The 23,341-nt window shown below is 30.6% G+C and overlaps 6 protein-coding genes across 6 annotated transcripts; 3 read left to right on the top strand and 3 right to left on the bottom strand.

Moving 5' to 3' along the window:
- Positions 1–1,187: 1,187 nt before the first annotated feature.
- TBLA0E05030 (uncharacterized protein) lies at positions 1,188–3,896 on the top strand (the record flags this gene model as incomplete). The annotated part of the gene is made up of 1 exon (XM_004181023.1): positions 1,188–3,896. The coding sequence occupies one exon, from the start codon at positions 1,188–1,190 to the stop codon at positions 3,894–3,896; it is 2,709 nt and encodes a 902-aa protein (XP_004181071.1).
- Positions 3,897–11,043: 7,147 nt separating this feature from the next.
- TBLA0E05020 (uncharacterized protein) lies at positions 11,044–13,431 on the top strand (the record flags this gene model as incomplete). Its single annotated transcript, XM_004181022.1, has 1 exon — positions 11,044–13,431. The coding sequence occupies one exon, from the start codon at positions 11,044–11,046 to the stop codon at positions 13,429–13,431; it is 2,388 nt and encodes a 795-aa protein (XP_004181070.1).
- A 1,013-nt stretch (positions 13,432–14,444) lies between these two features.
- On the bottom strand, positions 14,445–15,659 carry BAT1 (branched-chain-amino-acid transaminase BAT1; the record flags this gene model as incomplete). The annotated part of the gene is made up of 1 exon (XM_004181021.1): positions 14,445–15,659. The coding sequence occupies one exon, from the start codon at positions 15,657–15,659 to the stop codon at positions 14,445–14,447; it is 1,215 nt and encodes a 404-aa protein (XP_004181069.1).
- Positions 15,660–16,545: 886 nt separating this feature from the next.
- On the bottom strand, positions 16,546–17,400 carry FMP10 (Fmp10p; the record flags this gene model as incomplete). The annotated part of the gene is made up of 1 exon (XM_004181020.1): positions 16,546–17,400. The coding sequence occupies one exon, from the start codon at positions 17,398–17,400 to the stop codon at positions 16,546–16,548; it is 855 nt and encodes a 284-aa protein (XP_004181068.1).
- Positions 17,401–18,004: 604 nt separating this feature from the next.
- Positions 18,005–19,939, top strand: SET5 (S-adenosylmethionine-dependent methyltransferase; the record flags this gene model as incomplete). Its single annotated transcript, XM_004181019.1, has 1 exon — positions 18,005–19,939. One exon carries the CDS (start codon positions 18,005–18,007, stop codon positions 19,937–19,939), a length of 1,935 nt encoding a protein of 644 aa, XP_004181067.1.
- Positions 19,940–20,414: 475 nt separating this feature from the next.
- On the bottom strand, positions 20,415–22,790 carry TBLA0E04980 (uncharacterized protein; the record flags this gene model as incomplete). The annotated part of the gene is made up of 1 exon (XM_004181018.1): positions 20,415–22,790. The coding sequence occupies one exon, from the start codon at positions 22,788–22,790 to the stop codon at positions 20,415–20,417; it is 2,376 nt and encodes a 791-aa protein (XP_004181066.1).
- Between the last annotated feature and the right edge of the window lie 551 nt (positions 22,791–23,341).

Genomic DNA, 23,341 nt, shown 5'->3' with positions numbered 1-23,341 from the left:
CAGTGTCTGGGCTTGCTCTGCAATCTCTAAGAGGTTATCTTTTAGAAGATCAGGACGATCCAGATATACTAGAACTTTATTAGCCAACAGCTCAAATTCACTCATACAACAAGATCAAAAGGTCAATTAATTTCAAGTAGCACAAAAAAAATTTAGATCTACTGTAGAAGATGCTTCTTCCGGTGTTTCTAGGCGTCTTATAATGAGCTTAATTGCAATAAAAACTAAGATGTATGAATAGCATTAGTCAGACAGTATTTTATTCACATTGATTAGCCACTCGTATATGTATATTAAAAAATTTTATTTATTGTATTTTACATCACCTTCGGTAGTAGGGCTTTTTTTATCGTTCAAGTACCTACCTTCTTTCAATCTATACTATTATCAATACCTATTAATTATTAAGCAATGATTGGAAGAAGTTTGCTACTCATTCTTTCCTATTTTTACTATGATATTTTGTTAGATGGATCATAATAAATGCCTATATTAGCTTTGAATTTTATTATGTTAAACATTCAGCATTATCTATTAAAATATAGTAGATGTTAGAAGTCACAAATAATTCGACCTGTCCCTATATTTTTCTTTTTCTTTTTCTTACCGTTTCCTCTTGTAGTTTAAGTATCATCATAAGCTGTAATTTTAATTGCCAAAGCGGTATCTAGAAGTAATTTAACAATACTAATACTAGGCTAGAGTACTGTGTAGTAACCAGTATAGTCTGGGGAATTGTGAATCACTTTATATCTTTAATTTTGAAGTTTTTTATTTGCAAATAAAGTAAAATAAAAAATTACTATTCATTTGTTCGACATTTTTTATCGAATCGTGTTCGCTGATTATCTATATATAATTGAAACTTAATAAACGACAAATTATTAATGTTAATCTACTCATTATTGTTTTTTATTTCTACATATTAATCCTAGTTTTAAAGTTATTTTCATTCAAATTTAGAAAAGTTTACTAAGAAGACTCTGTTAGATATTCCTGATAGGTTCTTTTACGGAAACATTAATACTTCAGTTATTATTAGTTCAATAGGTATTATTATTTAATTATAATTTTCCATTTTTCCACTTGCATCGTTGATTATCTTTCATAGATACATATGTATTTTTGTTCAACAAGATTTTTCATTACTTTAAAATCGATTGAATAATATAGTAAAACTGCAAATAATGTCTGGAAATAGGTTTATTACCGATAGTTCATTAAATCCATATAGAACTGAATTGAAAGATAAAAGAAAACAATCGAAAAGAAAAAGGTTGAAAAAAAAATCATCGCAATATTCAAAACGTGGCTGTATTCAATGTAAGGGAGCACATTTAAAATGCCAAGAACAAAGGCCTATATGTCAACATTGTAAAACTTACCAAAAGAAATGTACTTATTTAGATCAATTTATCATTACAAATTATCCAACTAAGTCAATGATAAATTCAAACACAGAAACAAAATTAACTTCTACGACAACAACTAAGGCAACTACGACTGCAACAACTGCTACGAACATAACACAAACTCCAAGTAGCAATACCTCTTTAAACCAGAATACAATTAAAATTAACACTCCTGAGAGAGATGGGATTAAAAACTCAGCTTCGAAAATAAAAGGGAATATGATTTTATCAAGCATTGAAAATGAAAATGAAAATTTAACTCATAATAAGTTGTCGACTTTCAAGAATAATTTTAAAAATTCAAATAAATCCAATTGGCTTTTGAAGAGAAATAGTCAGCAAGGTTTAGTGTATAGATTGAAAGATCCAATTATCACTCAAAATACTGTTTCCTTCGTACCGCCTAGAACTAGCAATAATTCTATAGTAAATACTACTAATACTAATGATAATTTTTTAAAGAGCCCCAATATTGCGTATGTAAATACTTCTACTCATCTGGCTACAAATTCAAATTTTTACCAATCTGAAAAAAAATATAAAAATAACACAAAAAATCTATCTAATAGTTCATCCACCCTTCTACCAAATGGAACAGTTAATTGGGGGGGAATAACTGATATTGATATACTACAACCAGCATCCTCTACGAGCCATTCTTCCGTGTCATCTACTTATTCTTCCTTTGATTTAGACTCATCATCAAATATTAATTCTGTCACAAATTTAAAATCCTCCAACTCTTCCTTTTTGATATCTACCACTCCTCAAAATACAAGCTCTAAAAATATAAAGACAGAAGTCGCCAATATAAATACTTTATCTGTGGATTCAGCACTAGATATAAATCTCCAAAATGGCACATCTTATCCGGTGGATGATTTTATAGAGTTTTCTAGCACAGGCTTCTTCAATGAGAAAAATAATATACCTAATAAATTAAATCAGAAAGTGTATTTTCCAAAATGTTCAAGATTTTTTTCAATTGATGAAATGAATATAGTTAATGCAGCGAAAATTGATCCGATAATTGAAAACCTAAGGTACTTTAATTTAAACGAATTAAGTATTATTAAGGAATGTAATAGAGTTTACTTTTTTAATCTTCTCGATGATAAAAATAAAGCAGACGTTTTATATAAAGTTGATCCTGTTAAACAATGGTATGAAGAATTGCAATCAACCTCTAATCTTGAATATAATTCCTATGAAAATCATTCTTTGAATTATATGAGTTTTTCGTTGAATGACGAAGATTTATTAGATTTTTCCTATAAAGCCTTTGAAATTGTTTCAAATGAAAAATTATTAAACTTTTTAACACCTTGGTCTTCAAAAAATCAATTACCCTTGATTGAATACTTAAAAGAAAATATCATTTATTTAAAAGAAACATTTCGATACGTAACATCATGTTTAATGAGTTACTATTATCTGAAAATTAAATTCGAACCAATACTGGCTACTATTTGGGACCAACAAATCAGAATTCCAAGTTTGAAAATTTTATATCATAATTTACATCAATTAGCACTCTCAGCAGAACCAAATTTCCAAAAATATTTAATATTGGGAACTTGTTGTGGTTTATTATTTTTGACAAATTTTAGAAGCGATTCTCAACAATGGAGACATCATTTCAATGAACTAAGTAATATTTTGCAACGCTCTGAGACAATTTGTTACAAGGATAAGAATATTACCGAGTCTGAAAAAGTGCTACTAACTCCAATGCTTGCAACCAAATTGATTGTTGAGTATCTGGATATTTATTCCTATTTAATATATGGAAAACCATATGCAAATGATTCAATCAGCAAATTATACAGGCAACTCTTTGGCCAAAACTTTAATAAGTCACCATTTTCAATTAATTGTGAACTCCTATTACGTATTGGTTATACACTAAATACTCATTTAGTACTGAATAAAATTGTAAATTATATTCAAAAATTAAAGAAAAATGAAAAAATTGATATTTCAGGAATAAATATTTTAAGATTAATGAATGCAAATAATGATATTAACAGTAATACTAAGGAAAATTTGAATAATTTTGGTACCGCTCTTTTGACAATGCTAAAGGAACCAGACAAGACAAACGAACTGTATTGCCTTCTTGATGATTCTAATGTAACTCCCAATGATGGGCGTAGTCTTAAAGCTGCTCAGGATATTGCATATTTAACTCTGAGGTTATATTTAAAAACATTTTTCATAAAAAATGTAAGTACAGCGGTAGTAGAGGATTTAACAAAGGCAGCATTGAATAGATGGAACAGTTATGAAAATATGGGAGTTGAATTCATATTTTATTATTGGTTACTCTATATTAATATTTTAGTATCAAGTGTGCTTCAGAATAAGAAATATTATAAATCATTCTTAAAGTTGGTTGACAGGTATACATCTATAGGTTTGCCAGGATCATATGAACTTAGGAAAAATATCGAGCCCCTTAAAGTATTTATTGAAGGAGGCTGATGATTATTCCCGATTCTTAATAAATACATTACATATTCTTAAACAAATCTTATAAACGCTATTAGGGTGCAAAGTAAAATTAATATTAAGATGGCTCTAATAAGATGCTTCCTTTTTCTAACGTACTTATTCATTCTAGTATGTTCTACAAAGTCTTTTCCATAGCTTGATTTGTAATTAGAGGTCCATGCTCAAGTTCATCAAAAATATTTAGACTTTTAATTTTGAGAGCTCTTGGAATCTATTCTCAGTAAATGCATATCTAATTGATGATGTTTATCCATTTTATTTTAAAAAAACTAAAACTTTAATATTTAAGGTATAATACAGTATTTTTATTGGGGAGATGTTTCTGGCTCTAATAGGTAAATATATATAATTTGGAATTAAAAAAAAAACTTGTGAATTATAATTTAAACTGGTTATAGTATGAATTAGAAATATGTATTTTTTTTGAATACCATTTATTATTGTAGAATTTCTTGAAATTCAATAGAAAGCCATAGAGTTAATTTACTTACCAGAAAAGTTGTCAAAGATCATATATAAATATGCAACAATATATAAATAAGTTAAAAAGCAAAATTTATTTTGTTCAAGTTAGTTATTAAATGTTCTAGTTGATAACTAGAACTTTTTTTTTAAATATTTTATATAAAAATTTGTCCAAAAAATATATACGTCCCTCTTCAACAATCTTATGAATCAAACTCTATATATTCAAGTATTTGACTAAGATTTGTTCTAATATATGCTAAAATAAATGCTGTTTTTTTACAAGGTATTCTTCTGGTATTTTAGAACAATATAGTACATGTTTTATATATAAAAACTAAATATTTTCTTAAGTTAATAATGCCTAGAGACTTTTGCAATAGTTATATGAATTAATTGACAATATAATTATTATATGTATAAGTTTGAAAAGTTTAAATATCATTAGGGGTAAAATATGACTTATTAGGATTTATCTCCCTTCTACAATATATTATTTATGACCAGAAATAGATATTATAAACTTACAAGTAGATACTTACTTTTCTGAGTAAGGATAAAAAATAAAGAAAATATAAAACTTTTAATGGGATCAAGTTTGGCTGTATGCGAATTTTCCTCAAAAAAGTATTCAAATAGTTAAAGAATATCCTACCCTTCTGACCAGGAACTAAAAGTAAGGAAATATATACAAAAAAATACAATATTTAAATGTGGAAAAACGGTTGAAAGTTTTTTACTCCTAAGTTTGCTTCATTCCTATAAATGAAAAAGATTTTCAATTGGGTTGAAACTTTAGTTTAACCTTCAATCTTTTATTGAAGGGATAGATTCGTGACATATCCATAGACTTAACGGCCCGTAATTTTAACAATATTTATATATGCCACATGATAGAATTGTTAAGATACTAATATTGCAATTATATTAATGAAAGCCTTTATAAAAATTTATTTGAAATTTAAAATTCGTAGACAAATACAAGCAACAGAACTAACTCCACTTGAATGCTTCGTCTCAAATTAGCTTTGAAAGAATACATATTATTGGGTTATTTCGAACAAGTTTTTATTAGTCTTAAAGTACATGAGTTTGGAATTCTTATTAATGATATAATTTAATTTTAATTGTTCTCCTTAGATATTGATTAATTGAAAATTAATTTGTTTAAAAAATTGTTGTATCTTTAATAAAGAATATATTACTATTAGAATGATTTTACAAAAAAATTTGACTTTAACATGCACATCTTTACAATAAATAAGTCGAAAGTTTATTATGCTTATTTATTATGATTATTTATTATGTTCTTTCATTTTTTTAATTTTATAAAAAGTGATATCGAATTGCAAATTATAAATATTCGGTAAAGACAAACAATAAATTAAAAAACAAAATTTGAAATCTCATGTGTTACCAGAACTGATTATGTCAGAGCTGTGGCATTATGTGTCATAAGTCGCGGGTTTGTATTAACAGCTAATAAAGTATGAATTTAGTCGTAATTGTGGCTTTATACAACAACTAATAACAACTTAATATAATTAATAATCCAACATGCATTAAGCATACGTGGCCTCACTACTAAAAACACCCAGGTGGTAATATTAAGGAAGCATTAGGATTTGATAGATTCCATTTTAGTATCAGACCATCAATTCGTTGATGGTGGATCTGTCCACTTTTTGGAGTATAAATTACCACGAAAATATCCCAAAAGTTTATAACTGTTCATTGTATATGCTGTATATATTATATATTCCCTTTCGAAAGAAGCAAGGAGATTTTTTATAATAATAATATAATAATTATTCAAACAGATTACTTAACTAAGAATTAAACTATGAACAGCAATATTTTGAACAGTTCGATCGCTGGTCAGATTAATTGGATATATTTCTACCAATTCGATAGCCAGTAGCAGGGAGATAGGGAGTATCAGTAGTAAATGTAAAATATTAAGTGTACTATTTACATTATATAATGTATAAATGAGACAAAATTTTATTTAATCATATATATATATATATTAATTAACAGCTTATTAGAATTTTTACAAAGACAATTACTTGCCGGGCTATTAGTCTTAGACATAAATCAGTTTATTGGTATACTATTGCTGATAAAAGTTTAGCATACAGACTCATACCTTACACTCAAAAGCAATTTCTTTCCGACTGTTATGCAGAGAATATGAGTTGAATGATTTGTAAGAACTAATATTGACTGTATATCAAAGTTTTATATCCATAATCCAAAAATAATACCATAAAAATGGAAAGGGTGTGAAATATTAAAAATAGATTATGGTAAATCAGAACTTCGCAAATTTTAAAGAAGCAATCTATATTAACCAAGTAGATTTAACAAGTTGACAAAACGTTATTTCTCCCATTAATATTTCTGATATCAAATAGTTTACCTTTAGGAAATAAGAAATTGGGACAGCAATTATGAAATGTAGGATGGATCTTAACGTCCAGAAGTATTTAAATGGATTACCCTATTGTATTTTGTGATACTTTTATAAGATCGAAGGCTATCAACATTCCCTTAAAGATAGAGATATAATGTAATATTAAAATCCTAATACCATTAAAACTAAACGTTTTATAATTTGAGAATAATAGATAGCTTGTGAAAAGTTGATAACTGAATGATAACCACTTAGGAATTTTTGAATTCTAACGACGTAGTACAGTATAAATTCTAGTGAATAAACTAAAAATTATATATTCAATTTTATTGTTAATTTGTTAATTGTAAAAAGGTTTAAATAATTAATTTGAATTGAACAGAAAGGCTCGGATTGAGAAGACTTGTCTTGTGTCTGTCAAAATATTTTATAAAATGTACAGTTAAACCATAAGTATCAAAGGGAAATAGCGATAGAAATGATATGAGTAAATAATTTACAAGGTATGTTACGGTCTACACCCTTTTAATTGTGAATTTATGCATTTAACCGACTCGTTTTCGAACGGTTCTAAGAGATACTCAAATAACGAGTATTGCAAAAGTATAATGCAAAATATTGGGGTAATAAAATATATGCATTGAATAAAAAATAGAAAAAAATAATATTTTAAGATTTTAAGGAGAAAGTAAGATTCTTCTGTTAATTGCTTAAATGATGCTAAAAGTAACACATTTAAAAAAATTAAAAACAAGTAGTAAATTAAAAGGTACCGAGCTATTAGATTTATAAGTAAATATTCAATTAGAATACTTCAATAGGAATTATAAAGAACCTTTAAAGTTTCAAGTGGAACTAAATTTATACCAATTTCATATAGTATTCCGGATTTACATATTTCTTCTTTTCTCTTTAAAATGAAAAAAAAATATAAAATATGAAAAACCAACAAATAACAATTGGTAAATATATTAACTGAGCCACATTTCTAAAATTGTTGAAGAATTAAAAAAAATAACGAAGGATTAGATAATAAAGAAGTGAGACCCGACTCATTTGTCCGAACAAATTTCAGAAACTATACATAATAGGAGAAGTTTATCAAATTATAGTAAATAAAAATGGAAAAAACAAACAAACACAATTTTATAGTGTAGTCTAAAGTTGGTAGCTAAACTGTTATTCACTGTGCTTAAGTTTTCTGGGAAGTCGGTTACGTAATATGACGGATTAAAATAAAACTTATCTTTTAGTTTTCCATTCTAGTTAAGGAAAAAAGTAACAGAATAAACCAATACACATCAATCCTAGTGTGGAATGTCTTGGTATTCTTGCAACTCGATCCACCAGGAAATTAACAGACGGATCCAAAATGATAACCACAGCTAGGATCGCCCAACATAAATTAGATGGGTGCATAATCGACGCGTTTGCAATATCTCTCTATAACTGAAAAAAATATGTTCAGTGGTATGAAAATGTTTTACCTTTGAGGAGTAACTGAAAATTTTCAACAATCTTAATTGTGCATATATTACATTATCTTTTCGAATTCCTTCATTGGGATAGGAGAGAATTTAAAAATGGAAAAAAAAAATTCATGGCATATTTGGAGCCTTGAAAAAATCCTTTATCGTTTTTTTTTTCATTTCTAGGATAACTTGTATTCGGAAAATTTACCGAAGAACCATTGGTTCCTAATGGAGGAATAATAAAAGAAAATTTTTCCGTTCATCAACTTGAAATACTTGTAAATTTTCAATTTTTTTGGAAGTGTTTAACGACGCGAAAATTTAGGAGTAAATAAAACCAATGTAAATATATGAAATACAAATAACCTGAGAAGGTAATGAAGGTTAATAAATTGCCCAATAAATAGTTATGTACCTAAAAATAATTCTACCTACCGACAAACTACCCTGTTTTCTACTAACAACATGAACATTCAGTAACAAACATACCAGTAGCTACACATGTGCTAGATAACAGAGCATCCTATTGCATTACAAGATATTACAGGTAATGAAATCTGGATTACGGTATAAAAAACTGTCAAGGCGCTGCTTTATTGTGTATTACAACAGGCTATTACGTATTTGTCTAGGGCCAGATTTCAACTCATACATATATGCCTAGAACAAAGATACTGTACCAAACTGTCTAATAGCATATTGAAGGAGGTTTGGTAGGAATCCCCACGCCCTTAACAACTTTACGCGACACGTTCGACCCTATTTTGTCAATAAAAACAGCATGACACGTCGTGAAATATTTCCAACTTTATAACATCCAGAAATATTGCTTGATTAGTGAAAGGATAGCGCAAGATCTAGTAGAAACTGTACACAATTTGCGTAACTTGTAAAAACATGCATCGAACATACTATGGGCCAAGAAAAGACTGCATCTTTATTCAGCTACACACAGATCTCGCAGAATGTATGTACACATGTATTTGTCCTTGTTTTTTCTATTCTTTTTTATCTATTTTTTCTTTTTTTAATTCATGTTCTAGAATGGAACACCCCATATTTCAAATAATGGAAACCCTTTTAGCAGGAATGTGGATGGTACACAAATCATGTAGGATACAGCATTGCTTGAACAGGAATTGACTTACGTTCAAGATCTACGGTTCATACCTGTCCTTATGGGGACTAGGTGGCTCGAAATATTTTCGCCTCAGAAAACATCCGGAAAATTCTATTCCGAGAAAACACCACAGGTTATTCTTTGCACGAGGCAAATAGAGGAAATAGTACCTACCGGTGAAAAAAATTTGCCTAATGAATTTCCATCGAGACGCCTGAATTTTTTTTCACGGATGTTTTTGATCTTTTTATTCATGCCACTTTGCAACATGTCTCTCTAATAACTATCAAAGGACTAATTCGTTACATTTGTCCAATTCCTTGTTTTACAATTATCGTAAATATGGGCCCTGTTGAGAGAAACAGGTGTAGCGACGTTTCTGGAGATATCTCGTTTATCTGGTTACCGTCCTTTCTTCTGGATCAGTAAGGAACTTTACTGGTTTGGAAATGTTTAGATATCTCTTGTAGCACCACAACTGTGTCTGAGAAGAGTAGTATGTTGAAATGAGTTCTTGATGCTTTCAGATCTGTTCAGTGTTTCTCTAATTACCTCTAATTGCTAGGTCGTGCTAGTTTCTAAGGCTTGAACCATGCCTCACGGAATTCCCCCCAATTTTCGTTTTTTTGTATCTCATTTAGTGTTTTACTCCTCCAGTAAAGGCTCGTACACTTGGTAAATTGTTCTAATTGTTAATCATAACACGATAAATTCCTCAGTTAATTCATCATTTTTTCATATGTGTCCTACGAGAGGCTCTAGGATGCATCCATTTTTGCCAACAAGAAATTTTGTGTACTAACCTCGAGGTTTTCAATTTATTCTTTTTTTATTGACTATTTTTTTATCGTCTTCTACCACTTTTTAATTGTGTCTCTCCTTCTAACAAAATTGGTAAATTAATACCCAGCATCGTTTGAAAATATAAAAAATAAAAGCAATAATTGCTGACAAAAAAATAATAAGATTCTAGGAAAAAGAAACAAGATGGTTACATTCAATAATCTATACCCTGTTGGGCAAATGTTCGGGGTCTTATCAAATCCACGGGGAAGAGTTTCCTGCTCATCTACCTCTGCTTCACTTACATTTTTCTTACCCTCAACTCTTGACCAACTTATAGATTGACTGAATGATCCGTATCACAATGTCCTATCTCATTGCATATTATTTCTGTTTTTCCTAACTTTCTGCATTTGGCTCTTACCATTGACTTTGTAGCATCACTATATTAAAATATTAAAATATTAAAATTTTCATTCATATCAACACATATATATATAAACATATGTGGTGATAAGTAAATCAGAACTGCCATTCTTCAATTATTTCCTCTTTTTGGGTACTAATAGGCTAACGAATAATATCTTTAACCAAGGTAGTAGTTTCCTATAAACAAATCTATTTAATATTAATAATATTATTATTGAATTTAATTTGTTTCCCGTTCGTTAACTAATCAGAATTATAAAATTGATAAACTCGTTTTAACAATTGATTATTCTTTGACTACACCAAAATTGGTTAAAAAGTAACAAGTTTATTGCAATAAAAAGTATACTATAGTGGCTATATATACATTGAAAAACCAATTGCATAAATTATACATACAAAAAAAATTATTAAATTTAATAATTCCTAATCATGAAGATTACATCCGTTTTATTAACACAACTTGTAGCATTCTTGGCTGTATCTCAAGCACAAAATGCCAATGCTACATACGTCAGTCCAGCTGTTGTAGCAAGTTCAACTCCAATCAGTTCTACACAACAAGAATCATCCAAAGTAACTACAGCTGCCTTATCATCTTTACTATCTTCCATACAATCATCTGTGTCAGCATCTTCTGCTGCTTCTAGCTCTGCTGCTTCTAGCTCTGCTGCCTCCAGCTCCGTCGCTTCCAGCTCTGCTGCTTCATCTTCTGCTGCCTCAAGCTCTGCTGCTTCATCTTCTGCTGCCTCCAGCTCTGCTGCTTCCAGTTCTGCTGCCTCCAGCTCTGCTGCTTCATCTTCTGCTGCTTCATCTTCTGCTGCCTCAAGCTCTGATGCCTCAAGCTCTGCTGCCTCCAGTTCTGCTGCTTCATCTTCTGCTGCCTCAAGCTCTGCTGCTTCATCTTCTGCTGCTTCCAGCTCTGCTGCTTCCAGTTCTGCTGCCTCCAGCTCTGCTGCTTCATCTTCTGCTGCTTCATCTTCTGCTGCCTCAAGCTCTGCTACCTCATCTTCTGTTGCTTCCTCTTCTGCTTTCAACAGTTCTTCAGCTGCCCCATCATCTGCATCTAGCTCTGCTATCTCCAGTTCTGCTGCTTCATCTTCTGCTTCTAGCTCTGCTATCTCCAGTTCTGCTGCTTCCTCTTCTGCTTTCAACAGTTCTTCAGCCGCTCCATCTTCTGCATCTAGCTCTGCTATCTCCAGTTCTGCTGCTTCCTCTTCTGCTTTCAACAGTTCTTCAGCCGCTCCATCATCTGCTTCTAGCTCTGCTATCTCCAGTTCTGCTGCTTCCTCTTCTGCTTTCAACAGTTCTTCAGCTGCTCCATCATCTGCTTCTAGCTCTGCTATCTCCAGTTCTGCTGCTTCCTCTTCTGCTTTCAACAGTTCTTCAGCCACTCCATCTTCTGCATCTAGCTCTGCTATCTCCAGTTCTGCTGCTTCATCTTCTGTTGTTTCAAGTTCTTCTGGTGGCCCAACTAATATGGATGATGCTACTCACAGAACTAGACCAACTTCTCGTTCTTGTTACTCATTTACTTCTACAGTTAATGGATCTGGTAGCTCTAATGCAGTTCCAACTTTATCTACAGACTGTCCTACCTGTACTACTTCTAAACCAGTCGTTACTACTGTTATCACTTCTGGTACTGTCACTAAGACTGTTATTGTTAGTTGTACTACCTCTACTGACAACCAAGGTGAAACTACTATTGTTACTGTCACTGAACCATGTACTGAATGTCAAACCACTACTCAACCACCTGTCTACACAACTACAATTGTTACCGAAGGTACCATTACTAAGACTGTTATCGTGAGCTGCTCAACTTCTACTGGCTCTAATGGTGATGTTACTACTGTTACTACTACTCTTCCATGCCCATCTGGTACTATTCCAACACCTACTACCACTACCGTTACTGTTAATGGTGTTACTTCAACTGTTGTTGTTACCTGCTATCCAACCACTGATAACGGAGGTAATGCCAGTATTGCTACAAAGACTGTATCTTGTACTGAATGTATTGATGTTCCAAAGGCTGTTACTTCTACCAAGGTTGCTGGTACCGTCACAGAAACCGTTGTTGTTACTTATTTCCAAACTTCTGGCACTAACGGTAAAGCTATTGTTGGTTCTACTACTCAAGGCGTCTTCCAAGGCTCTAACGGTCCAGAAGTCATTCCAACCCCATATACTTCTACTGTCGTGAATAACCAAGTTACCAAGACTGTAATTGTTACTTGTTATGTCACTACTGATTCCAACGGTAATTCCGTTATTGCTACTACTACTGCTCCTCATTTCACCGCTCCTACTCATTACACTACCACCATTGTCGGTGATACTGTCACAAAGACTGTCATTGTTACCTGTTACGCTACTACTAACTCTGAAGGTAGTACTGTTTTGGAAACTTCTACCCATCCTGCCACACAAACTGTTTACACAACTGTCGCTCCAACAGAAAGTCCAATCTTCTCTACTCAATATACTAATGATACTGTCACTGCTTATGCTAACACAACTATGGAAACAGTTAAACATTATACTACAACTATCCTTCCAAGTTCCAAGAATGGTACTCAAAACTTTGAATTAGAAGTCCCTAAATCAAGTGTTAACGGTACTAGAATTACTACAATTATCGGCCCAGTTAATAATACCTCTGTTGAAACAGGTATCTCCAACGATCAAAAGACAGCTGTTGTCAAAAGAGATATTTCTGTTAAAACGTTGAACTTGGAAGGCTCTGCTTCTTCTTTGAACATTAACAAATACTTATTAGCTATCCTGGGTTTTATTTTTTCTCTCATTTACTAATTAGGGATTTCAAATTTTAGTCTTTTCTTAAACACTTCATTGTTTACGCATAAAAGTTGCGTTTCAGTTCGTTATTCTTCGACACTGGTTGTCGTATATGAATTGTTTTTCATGTACTTATACATATGTATCTACTTTAGTAGTTTTTAAAATTTTCGGTCTATATATAAATATTAATACTTTATAATCTAATATGATTCTTATACAATAATTTAATTCACATTTTAGGTATACGCAAGCTAGAGGAATCTATGCTACTACATCAATTTTTTTATCAAATTATTATTTTAAATATAGATATAGATATAGATATATAAGTATATACTAAATAAGGGATAATTTTAGGTACGTTAAACGCATTAATCAATACCTTCGAATATACATATCAGACTACTACTCTTAATACTTCCCTTAGAAAAGCCCACTGGAGCACACATGTTGCTTTTTTTATTATAGACCATAGACAAGATGAGTTGTAAAATTTTCAAAAGCTATTCTCTTTACTAGTCTAATTTTAAGTAGGTTAGAATACCATTTAATGCCATAGTTGATTGTTTTGAATAAAAGAGAAAATATACTAATGATACACCAAGATTTTTAGAAATTATTTACAATTTTACCAGAAGATAATTATTTATTGATATATTATATTTTTCATTTACAAAAAAAGCTTTTAATTAGCTAATATTAATATAAATCTGTTTTATATAATAATGAAAGGAATTATCCAGTAGAATAAATTATTATTAATTGTACTTATCCTTGTATTGTTATTCTTTGAGCGATCAGTATCATATCTCAAATTCAGTATATATTGAAGATATAGAGAAGCTTTAAATAAAATTGAAAAGCTAATATATCTTTCAACGGTAAATCAGATAGGTACCACAAAAGAAAATTTGTAAATGATAAATATATTAGGGCATAAAATCCGTTAATAATTAAGTTAGCCTTATTAATCAATTGATATATAGATAATTAAGTTAACAGTAATACTTTAAAACTATAAAAATCTAATATGCATTTAAGTCTGCTACGATTTTAGACCAATTACCATGCTGTACATTACCATATTGAATATCACTAATCCATTTTGCAACAAGTTTTGTAAGTTCACCAGACTGTTCACCTGGCAGTAGTGGTACTTTAATTTTATAATCTCTGTAACCTATTTCCTTAATAGGTGAGACAACAGCAGCTGTACCAGAACCAAAGGCTTCTACAAGCTCATCGTTTTTAGAGCGATCTATGACCTCGTTTATTGAAAAATAACGCTCGTTAATTTCCCAATTAATAGGACTTAGATTTTCTTTTGCGAGAGTCAAAATGGAATCTCTTGTAACGCCTTCTAATATTGTGCCATCTAATGGTGCAGTGACTAGCTCCTTTTTGCCAGTCTTTGAATTTTTAAAAACAAAAAAGACATTCATTGTACCAACTTCAGTAATATATTTTTCAGGACCAAATAACCATAAATTTTGTTGATAGCCCCTTTCTGAGGCTTGCAATTGAGGTAAAACGCATGGTGCATAGTTTGCACCTAATTTTTTATCACCGACACCCCCTGGCCAAGCTCTGGTAGCATAATCTGTAGCCTCAAGGCTAACTGCTTTGAATCCGGTTTTATAATAAGGACCAACTGGAGAATTAATTACAAATAGTAGCGCTTTATCTGGTTTTCCGACGCCTAATGTGCTTGTAGTTCCAATTAAAGTAGGCCTAATATATAAAGAATAACCCTTTCCACTTGGTATTAAATGCTTATCCTGTTTAATAAGTTCACCTGTTAACTTAATTAATTCATCTGAATCGAAAGTAGGCAAACAAATTCTATGAGCCGATTTATTCATACGTTTCATATTCATATCTGGCCTAAACATTGTAATTTTATCATCAATAGTCCTATAGGCTTTTAATCCTTCAAATAACTCAAAAGCATAATGAAAAACACAAGAGGCAGGATCTAAGGTTAAAGGACCATACGGTCTAATAACTGGATCTTTCCAACCTTCTTCTTTTGTCCATTCAATCGTCAACATATGGTCCGTGAATGTTTTTCCAAACACTAATTGATCATTTGGAATTGGTTGTGTTGGTTCTTTGGTACTAATAATTCTTAAACGAGAGGCGTCTAATTTTGATTGTTGAAACCATTTAGAATTTAATGAAAATCTTCGTTTTGAAATATTATTTAAAATACCAGTTGTTCTAGCTAATCTATTAAACATTATTATTTTCTGATAATGAAAGAATTAAACTAAGCAGATTTAATAAGAGGCCAACGAATATACTCCTCTTGCAGAAACACAAATCTAGAGAAATAAAAAGATAAAAGATAAATAAAGCTTTGTCTTTAGATCAGGAATATAAAAATATGGCTAATATTTGCAAAAAATTTTTGTCTATAATATAAAATAATTGAAAAAAATGAACAATATAAATCTTATCTGTAGCTATCAACTTAATATATTAAATGAAAATGAACTAAGATTTCAATTATTGGCTTTGAGTTAATATAATCCTGTGACAAAATATGGGAAATTTCTCAATATCTTCACTTCGTAAATTTTTACTTTATCCTAAGAATATATATATATATATATATATATATAGTAGTAAAATTTTCCAGTTTACCTCCATAAACCTATTTACTTGACATTTGAAATACAACAACCATGAGACTAGAATTTTCAGTGAACCTGCTTTGCTCACTTATTAGGATATTTACCTTTTTTTGCACTTTAAAGGTAACCAGACGATATTAAAAAATGCCGATAACGGTGTCTTTTGAAAAAGGGATGATAAAAAAACAATCTCATCTAGTGTCCTGACAACTAGATGATTAAATCTTGAAAACAGGTGCTAGTGATCATCATCTATCAATGGCTGCAATTATTGATCTCATAGTAAAATGAAAAATAAATATAGGATAAACTCCAATAGGTACGAAACTGATGGGTAAATAAATGAGGAAAAAAGCACTAAATAAATAGAGAAATCTTGGAACTCGAAAGTAAATTTCTAAATGTGATTTCTTGATAAATAAAGCACGGGTTCGTAATAAATAGATTAAATACATACTATATGCAGTTAAGAATACAAAAATGAATCTTCTCATTGAACAGTGAAAATCCCATTACCTTTAGCTAATACTCTATTATCGTCTTGATCCACTACTTCAACATGCAATTTCAAATTCTTGCCAAATTCTTCGACCTTTGTTGTCCTAACGATAACAAACTGATTAGCAAAAGTTGGGAACTTGTAATTAATTTGCAATTTTTTTGTTTTTTCAATAGTTGAAGAATCCGTTTCACTACTTTTTACCAATTGTACTCCTTGCCTCATTAAGTCCTCCATTATAGTGGCCAATATACCACCATGGACAATAAATGGATAGCCTGTCAATTTCATTCCTAAATGATAGACACCAACGATATTCTTTGTCTTTGGATTATAATAGAATTTTGGTGGAATAGCAATTGCACCAGGACTGCTTAAGGCGTCATCAATCAAACCAACACTTTTACTTGAGGTTGGTATTATTTCCAAATAATCTTCAGTCTTTAACTGATTAATAATGGATAGCTTTTCAGCACGATACTCCAACGACGATTTATAGTTTCTAACTTGATCAGAGTCAACTGGCAATTTATCGTATCTCCACCACGCCATTAAATCGGCAAAGGTCATATGTTGAGTAAAGTACCATCCAATTATAAAAGAAGTTCCAAAGATACCCACAGAGATCCACTTAGAGCCCCCTTTATTTTGGGATCCAGACCTCTTCTTTCCAGCTGTTGTAAATTCAGCCTTTCTTAGAGGGTGTCCCTGTTGTGAAGAGTTATATCTTGCTTGCAAGGCAGTAGATACAGATGATCCACAAATAACCCGTTTTTTTAGAATAGTAGAAGCGATAGCATCGCTGACTTTACAGCAAACTAAGTTTCCTTTTACTATGTTGTTCATTTTTTTGTACGTGATTGCAGGACACAAATACTTAAAGCCTTCACTAGACCTGTTTTGATCACCTTCTTTTTAAATCTACATTATTGATTAATCTAGTTTTCTCCTAAATACTCTTTCCTAACTAGATTTACTCTCACAAGAACACTATAATAATAACAATTATTATTATTATCATAGTTAGGTCCCCTACAACAATTAGTATACGGAAAATGTTACTAACCCGAATTGATTTCATCTTGTTATGGCCGTGGAAATTGCCCAAAATGGATCACGCAATTGAACCTCATCGGTGAAACTTTTTGTGCAGACAACTTATTTATTCATACTACTTAAAATCCATGATAAAAAATACAAATCTTCATCTTATAACAATATCCCGTAGATTACATCTTTAGAGTGCTAGAAGATAATTTAGCCAGCCCCAAAATTGCTAGGACCGCTGCTTTTTTTGTTTGGAATCGGATACTAATTATTTAGTCAGGGCCATACCAATCTATCATTAGTTATGCCTTTACGATTCAAGACACTTTCATTGAATGATACTGTAGATAATTCAGCGAAATCATCTTTTAACAACCATGGTATAGGTAGTATTAATCATCATATGACTAAGACAATTAGCGCTGGTTGTTGTGATGATAAAAGTAGTAATAGAAGTAGAAGTAGAAGTAACAATAGTAGTAGTAATGATAGTAGCAGTACTCATAAACTAGAACATATCATATTACCTTCTTCAGTGAAAGAGTTACAAAAGGATGCTACTAATATTGATTGTGACGAGAATAATGATAGTAATATATCTGCAAGCATTATACCGACAAATCAAGAAATATGTGACGCAGTGCTATTATTATGGCATGAAGAGCCAATTCAAGAAGAAAAGTCATTAACAGAAATACGAAAACGGATTCAATTGAAACATCCAAATTGGAATATAAATAATATTAAGGATTTTGAAAAGATTCTACAATTGAATAACATATATTCCATTGATGAGAATAATTTATTTACTTATGATAAGTTAACTACTTTCAATGGAATTGATTCACAGCTAATTGATTCTGAGTTCCCTTGTGACTTACTTGAAGTTATGATCGACCCTACATGTCTTAATAAAGGTAGAGGTCTTTATTTGAAAAAAAATTTGAAAAGAGGTGAAATAATTGCTAAAGACATAGTGCCTATTGTTCAAATACCTCCATTGGAAAAATTATATTTGATTGATTTGGGTAAAGTTTGCTCCTTATGTGGTACTTCAATTAAACACTCAAAGCAATTTATTATGACCCACAATTTGGATTGTAATAATTGCCAATCTATTTGGTGTTCGAAGTACTGTCTTAAAAATGATAAAACCCATAGTTATTTAAACCATTTAAAATCTAAAATAAAAAAGGATAAGATTGATCTGAAAAATTGGAAAATTTATTTGAATTTCATTAAAAAAAATAATTTTCAGCCAGGGTTTGTCATTGCTTTAATTTATACCTCAATATTAATCGAAATATTGGTCGAAAAAAATTCCAATGATTTAAATGATTCAGTAATTTTTAAAAAATTCAACTCCTTAGCAACAGTTTCGCAAAAGATTCGATACGACCATTGTGGTTCTACAAATATTGGTGGGTCATTAGATAAGTACAATAGATTATTCGATACAACTACTGTGCTGAGTACAACGACAAATTTAAATTCAAATATTAGAAATAATAAACATGACCAAAAGAAGGAAAATAAAATTGATGACTTTAATGAATTATGGGAAACTGCTTATGATTTATTTACAAAGACGTTCCCAAGTTGTGTTAATGATCATAACTTAACTTACGAAAAATATTTAAATCTTATTGGTAGATTTAATATCAACCAAATTAATGGTCAATTATACCCTATTGCTTCATTAATTAATCATAATTGTCAACCAAATATTCATATTGAAGTCTCTGATAGTAATTCCTTGTCATTAACATTAATCACAAGAAGAAATATTAACATAGATGAAGAATTACTTACTACTTATATTAATCCTTTACATGGTGTCAAATTAAGAAGAAGAGAATTGTTAGTGAATTGGGGGTTTTTATGCCATTGTGAACGTTGCGAGAAAGAATTAAAATCTAGAAGATTGCTAACCTCAGAAATTATAAAAAACAATGATAATGGAAGCACATCAACTAATTCAGCTGGTGAACTATCAATGATTAATACTTCTGAAAGTTCAACAATTCCAACTCCAACCTTAAGCTCTCTTTCAAACTCTTCAACTTCGTGTATTATTACCCCATCTATCACAGTGAACTCCTATAATAAACCAATTGACACACCAGCTTCTAGCAGTCTTTCCAATTCAAATGTGTTTAATCCTAATATAGATTCCAAGAGAAGAAAATCCTCCATGAGAGCTTCAAGACCAGATATAAATGAGTTGCTGAAAAATGGTGAAGAATTTGATTTAGATATTCCAGAAAGCATTGGCTTTAAAAATAGAAGGACTTCAGTTAGATTTAATAATGATGTTACATTAGCAGTTGATGAATAATAAAAACATCACTAAATATTTATTTTATTTTACGAATGCTAAGCAAATTATGTAGTATCACTTTAATAAAATAAATTTATGCCATGAATTAGCACTGTATATCTCAGCCTGATCCTCCTCACTAACAACTACCTATCTTATCTAAATTAATGGTTTGTAAATCAAAACAAAGCTGCAGAGACTCGTTTCATAGAATAAACATAAATCAGGATTATTCCCTCCCATTATTAATTGATATTAGAATGATTCTATTTAAAGTTCAAAAAGTAGAAATATTAGCTATATGATTAAGAACTCTCAGGAATGTTGAATAGAATACTGATTTCACTCTCTAATAAAATACTATTTGCCATGTTAATAGTTTTGGTAAATTTTTATTAGATTCTTAGGTAACTATCTCACATTTTTGATTATTTAATAATTTCAGTAAAGCTATTCATTTGGATATTTGGGAATCCATATATTCTTGACGTAATTAAGAACTATCATTGGAATGCACATCTTTTGAAATGACAACTTTATCAGAAGAAAAACATGGCTGAGAAGGTAGCTGTATTGTCTGGTTTGCACTATTATCTCTGACTGCAATTCCACGTAGTTGTGACTGTGGTGGTGAAGGGAGCATTGCATTATTATTCTTAGCATTTTCTTGATTACTAATTGTTTTAGCTTGTGAAATTGTGTTGTGCAGCCTTCTTGTAGATGAATTTGTTGTTGGTGTACATGGTAGCGTCTTATGAATAAACTCGGTCCCATGCTTGTTAAATTCTGATGGTTTGTATTGGAACGTTTTTAATTTCATAGAATTAAAAGATTTATTTCGTTTTGATGATAAAAGAATAGGGTTCCTCATTGCCTTCGGATAATTACCATTCTGCATATATAATATATTTCCCTTCTGAAAGGTTAGTTCTGATGCATGTGTTATACTTAATGGAAGGGGTTCATATGCTTTGTTCTTATTTGTAGATGAACTTTTAAATCGAATTTCGGAATTATTTTTTGAATAGCTAATTGATATTTTATCTTTTAAGAGATTTACAAGAAATTTCAGTAGCTTATGTGAATGAAATGGTTTTTCTAATATGCTGTTAATTCCATGTTGCAAGTAAAATATCAACTGTTGATCATTTAATGAAGATGTCATCAATATAATTGGTGGGTGATATTGAATTGAAGACAACATACTTTCTAAAATTGGTACATTTAAAAACTTCACGTGTGCATCAATAATTACTAAATCATAACATTTATTCAGGATTTTTTCTTTTGTTTTGGGCCAGTCTTGCATAATATCTACTGTTATTCTATACTGCTCTAATACAGTCTTGCAACGTTCTATAAACATCGGATCAGCGTCAATTATCAGAATATGGAAACCCTTATCATATAATGATACATTTGCCTCTTTGATATAATCCGTTTTGGAATTTTCAAGATATTCATTGGCTTTATAGTCATTTGAGAATTCAAATTGGTTTACATTATTGGATAAATTAAGTTGATTTTTCATGCCTTTGTCCAATAAATGGGAAATAGTATCTAGATTCAAAACAGATGGTAACATATATGTAGAGTTACCATTATCACCAAGTAAAACCACAGAAGTTTTATTGGAGGTCTCATCTCTATGGAGTTGAAATTTCCCTGAAGCCACTAAATCCTTTGAATTATTCTCCAATACTGGATTGTTTAAATACGTTTCTGGATCATCAGTATAGTTTGCATTGTCCAAGGTATTTACTTTTACATTTCTTGCCCAGGGTTGCTTGGAAACTTTTTGAATTTTAATATTTTTTGTATGTGTGGATAAAATAGTTTCATCAAGAGTCGTAGCTCTGCTAACTGAAGTTTGATTTGCACTCTGAAGTTCAGAGGAATACGTTTCTAGTAGAGAAAGAAGTAGCTGATCTGTTCTTTGCTTATACAATACTATTTTAGAAAATAACCTTCGTAAGTCACCTTTGATGGTTTGTAATTCCTGTAGGATATCATCCCTTTTACTTGATCTATTTTTGATATTATCTTGAATTATAGATAAAAAATCTTCAATGTGGTCTGTAGTAGAAGTGACAATATTGGTAATATCAGTACTTGATGTTGCTTTTATATTACAGCTGTTGTTGCTTTCTGTTACCATTTGATTCTCTCGGCTAACTTTTACAAAAGGTTTGTCTAATGTAGAAAAATTACTCCTATTATTATGGTTTTTTTTTCTATCATTATTATTATCTAAAGTCTTACTTTTATGTATTCCCAAACTAGGTTCAATATAGTTTTGGCTTTCATGATGCAAAGTTTTGCTATTATCATTAGATACATTGCCGTACAAAGGTGAATTACCTATAAATAATTCTGTCGATTCAGATTTTACACCTACTTCTGAAATATTCTTATGGTTTGTTGCTGAACCTGGCACTTGCTTCGAACTAGTACGTGAAATTTTCTTTGATATTTTTTCCATTAATATTCTATCATTTTTCTTAAAGTTTGGATGAATGAACTCCCAGCTTTGTTCTCCATAGATGCACATCAATCGTTCTTCTTGAGTCTTTTTAATCTTATGAAATCCAAATTTATTTAGTTGTCTTACAAAACTTGCAAAATTTGAATGATTAAAATGGATAGGTAAAATATCTGAAGTGAATAATCCTGCATCGATTACAACAAATCGATCACCCTTTTCTGTCCATTTAATTATATTCTGATATTTTTCATCTTCTAAAATATTAAATAGGGTTTTAACAAATAAATTTGAAGTTGTTCGTGAGTTTCTTGCGTAGCTATTTTGTATTGTAGCAGATGCTGTTAAGGGAGTGGATATTATGATTCTATTCTCGTGAAAAGCCATGCTTAAGTGACAGAATTTGGAAAAAAATAATATGACAATTTTAAATATAAAAAGGTAATAAACTTGGGAAAATATACAAAAACTTGGTATCAAATTATCTACTATTTTATAACATATCTTTAAAATTGATCTCCTCTATATTCAATAGAATAGGAGATCTAAAAAAGCTGAAGTTGTTTCAATATAATAAAATGAGAAAGGACAATTAGGTAAATATATCGTTTGAAAAACTACTAAATATCCTTGGGGAAATAAGGTAAGATATTATCTAGCTAATTCAAGAATTTGTGTCCCTTACAAAAGTGTCACTAAATATGTATAGATTTCCAAAATGCTAGGAAAATTCCCGAATCACATTTTCCCGTTCCTGAAAGAGGGCCCTCGGATATTTTATTAAATCTGCCAAAGTAGAACGGTTGTTTAAGCAAAGAGTAGCCTGATCGAAGGTTGATTTTAAGCCAAGACACGTCATCATCTCAAAAACATCTAAATATTAAGTTGTTTCATTTCTATATCGGGCTGTTATAAATTGAACAAAGTGTCCTTTTCAG

Source organism: Henningerozyma blattae, chromosome 5 (assembly GCF_000315915.1).
Source record: "Henningerozyma blattae CBS 6284 chromosome 5, complete genome".
Taxonomy (NCBI): Eukaryota; Fungi; Ascomycota; class Saccharomycetes; order Saccharomycetales; family Saccharomycetaceae; genus Henningerozyma; species Henningerozyma blattae.
This window is presented reverse-complemented; position numbering and strand designations above follow the sequence as displayed.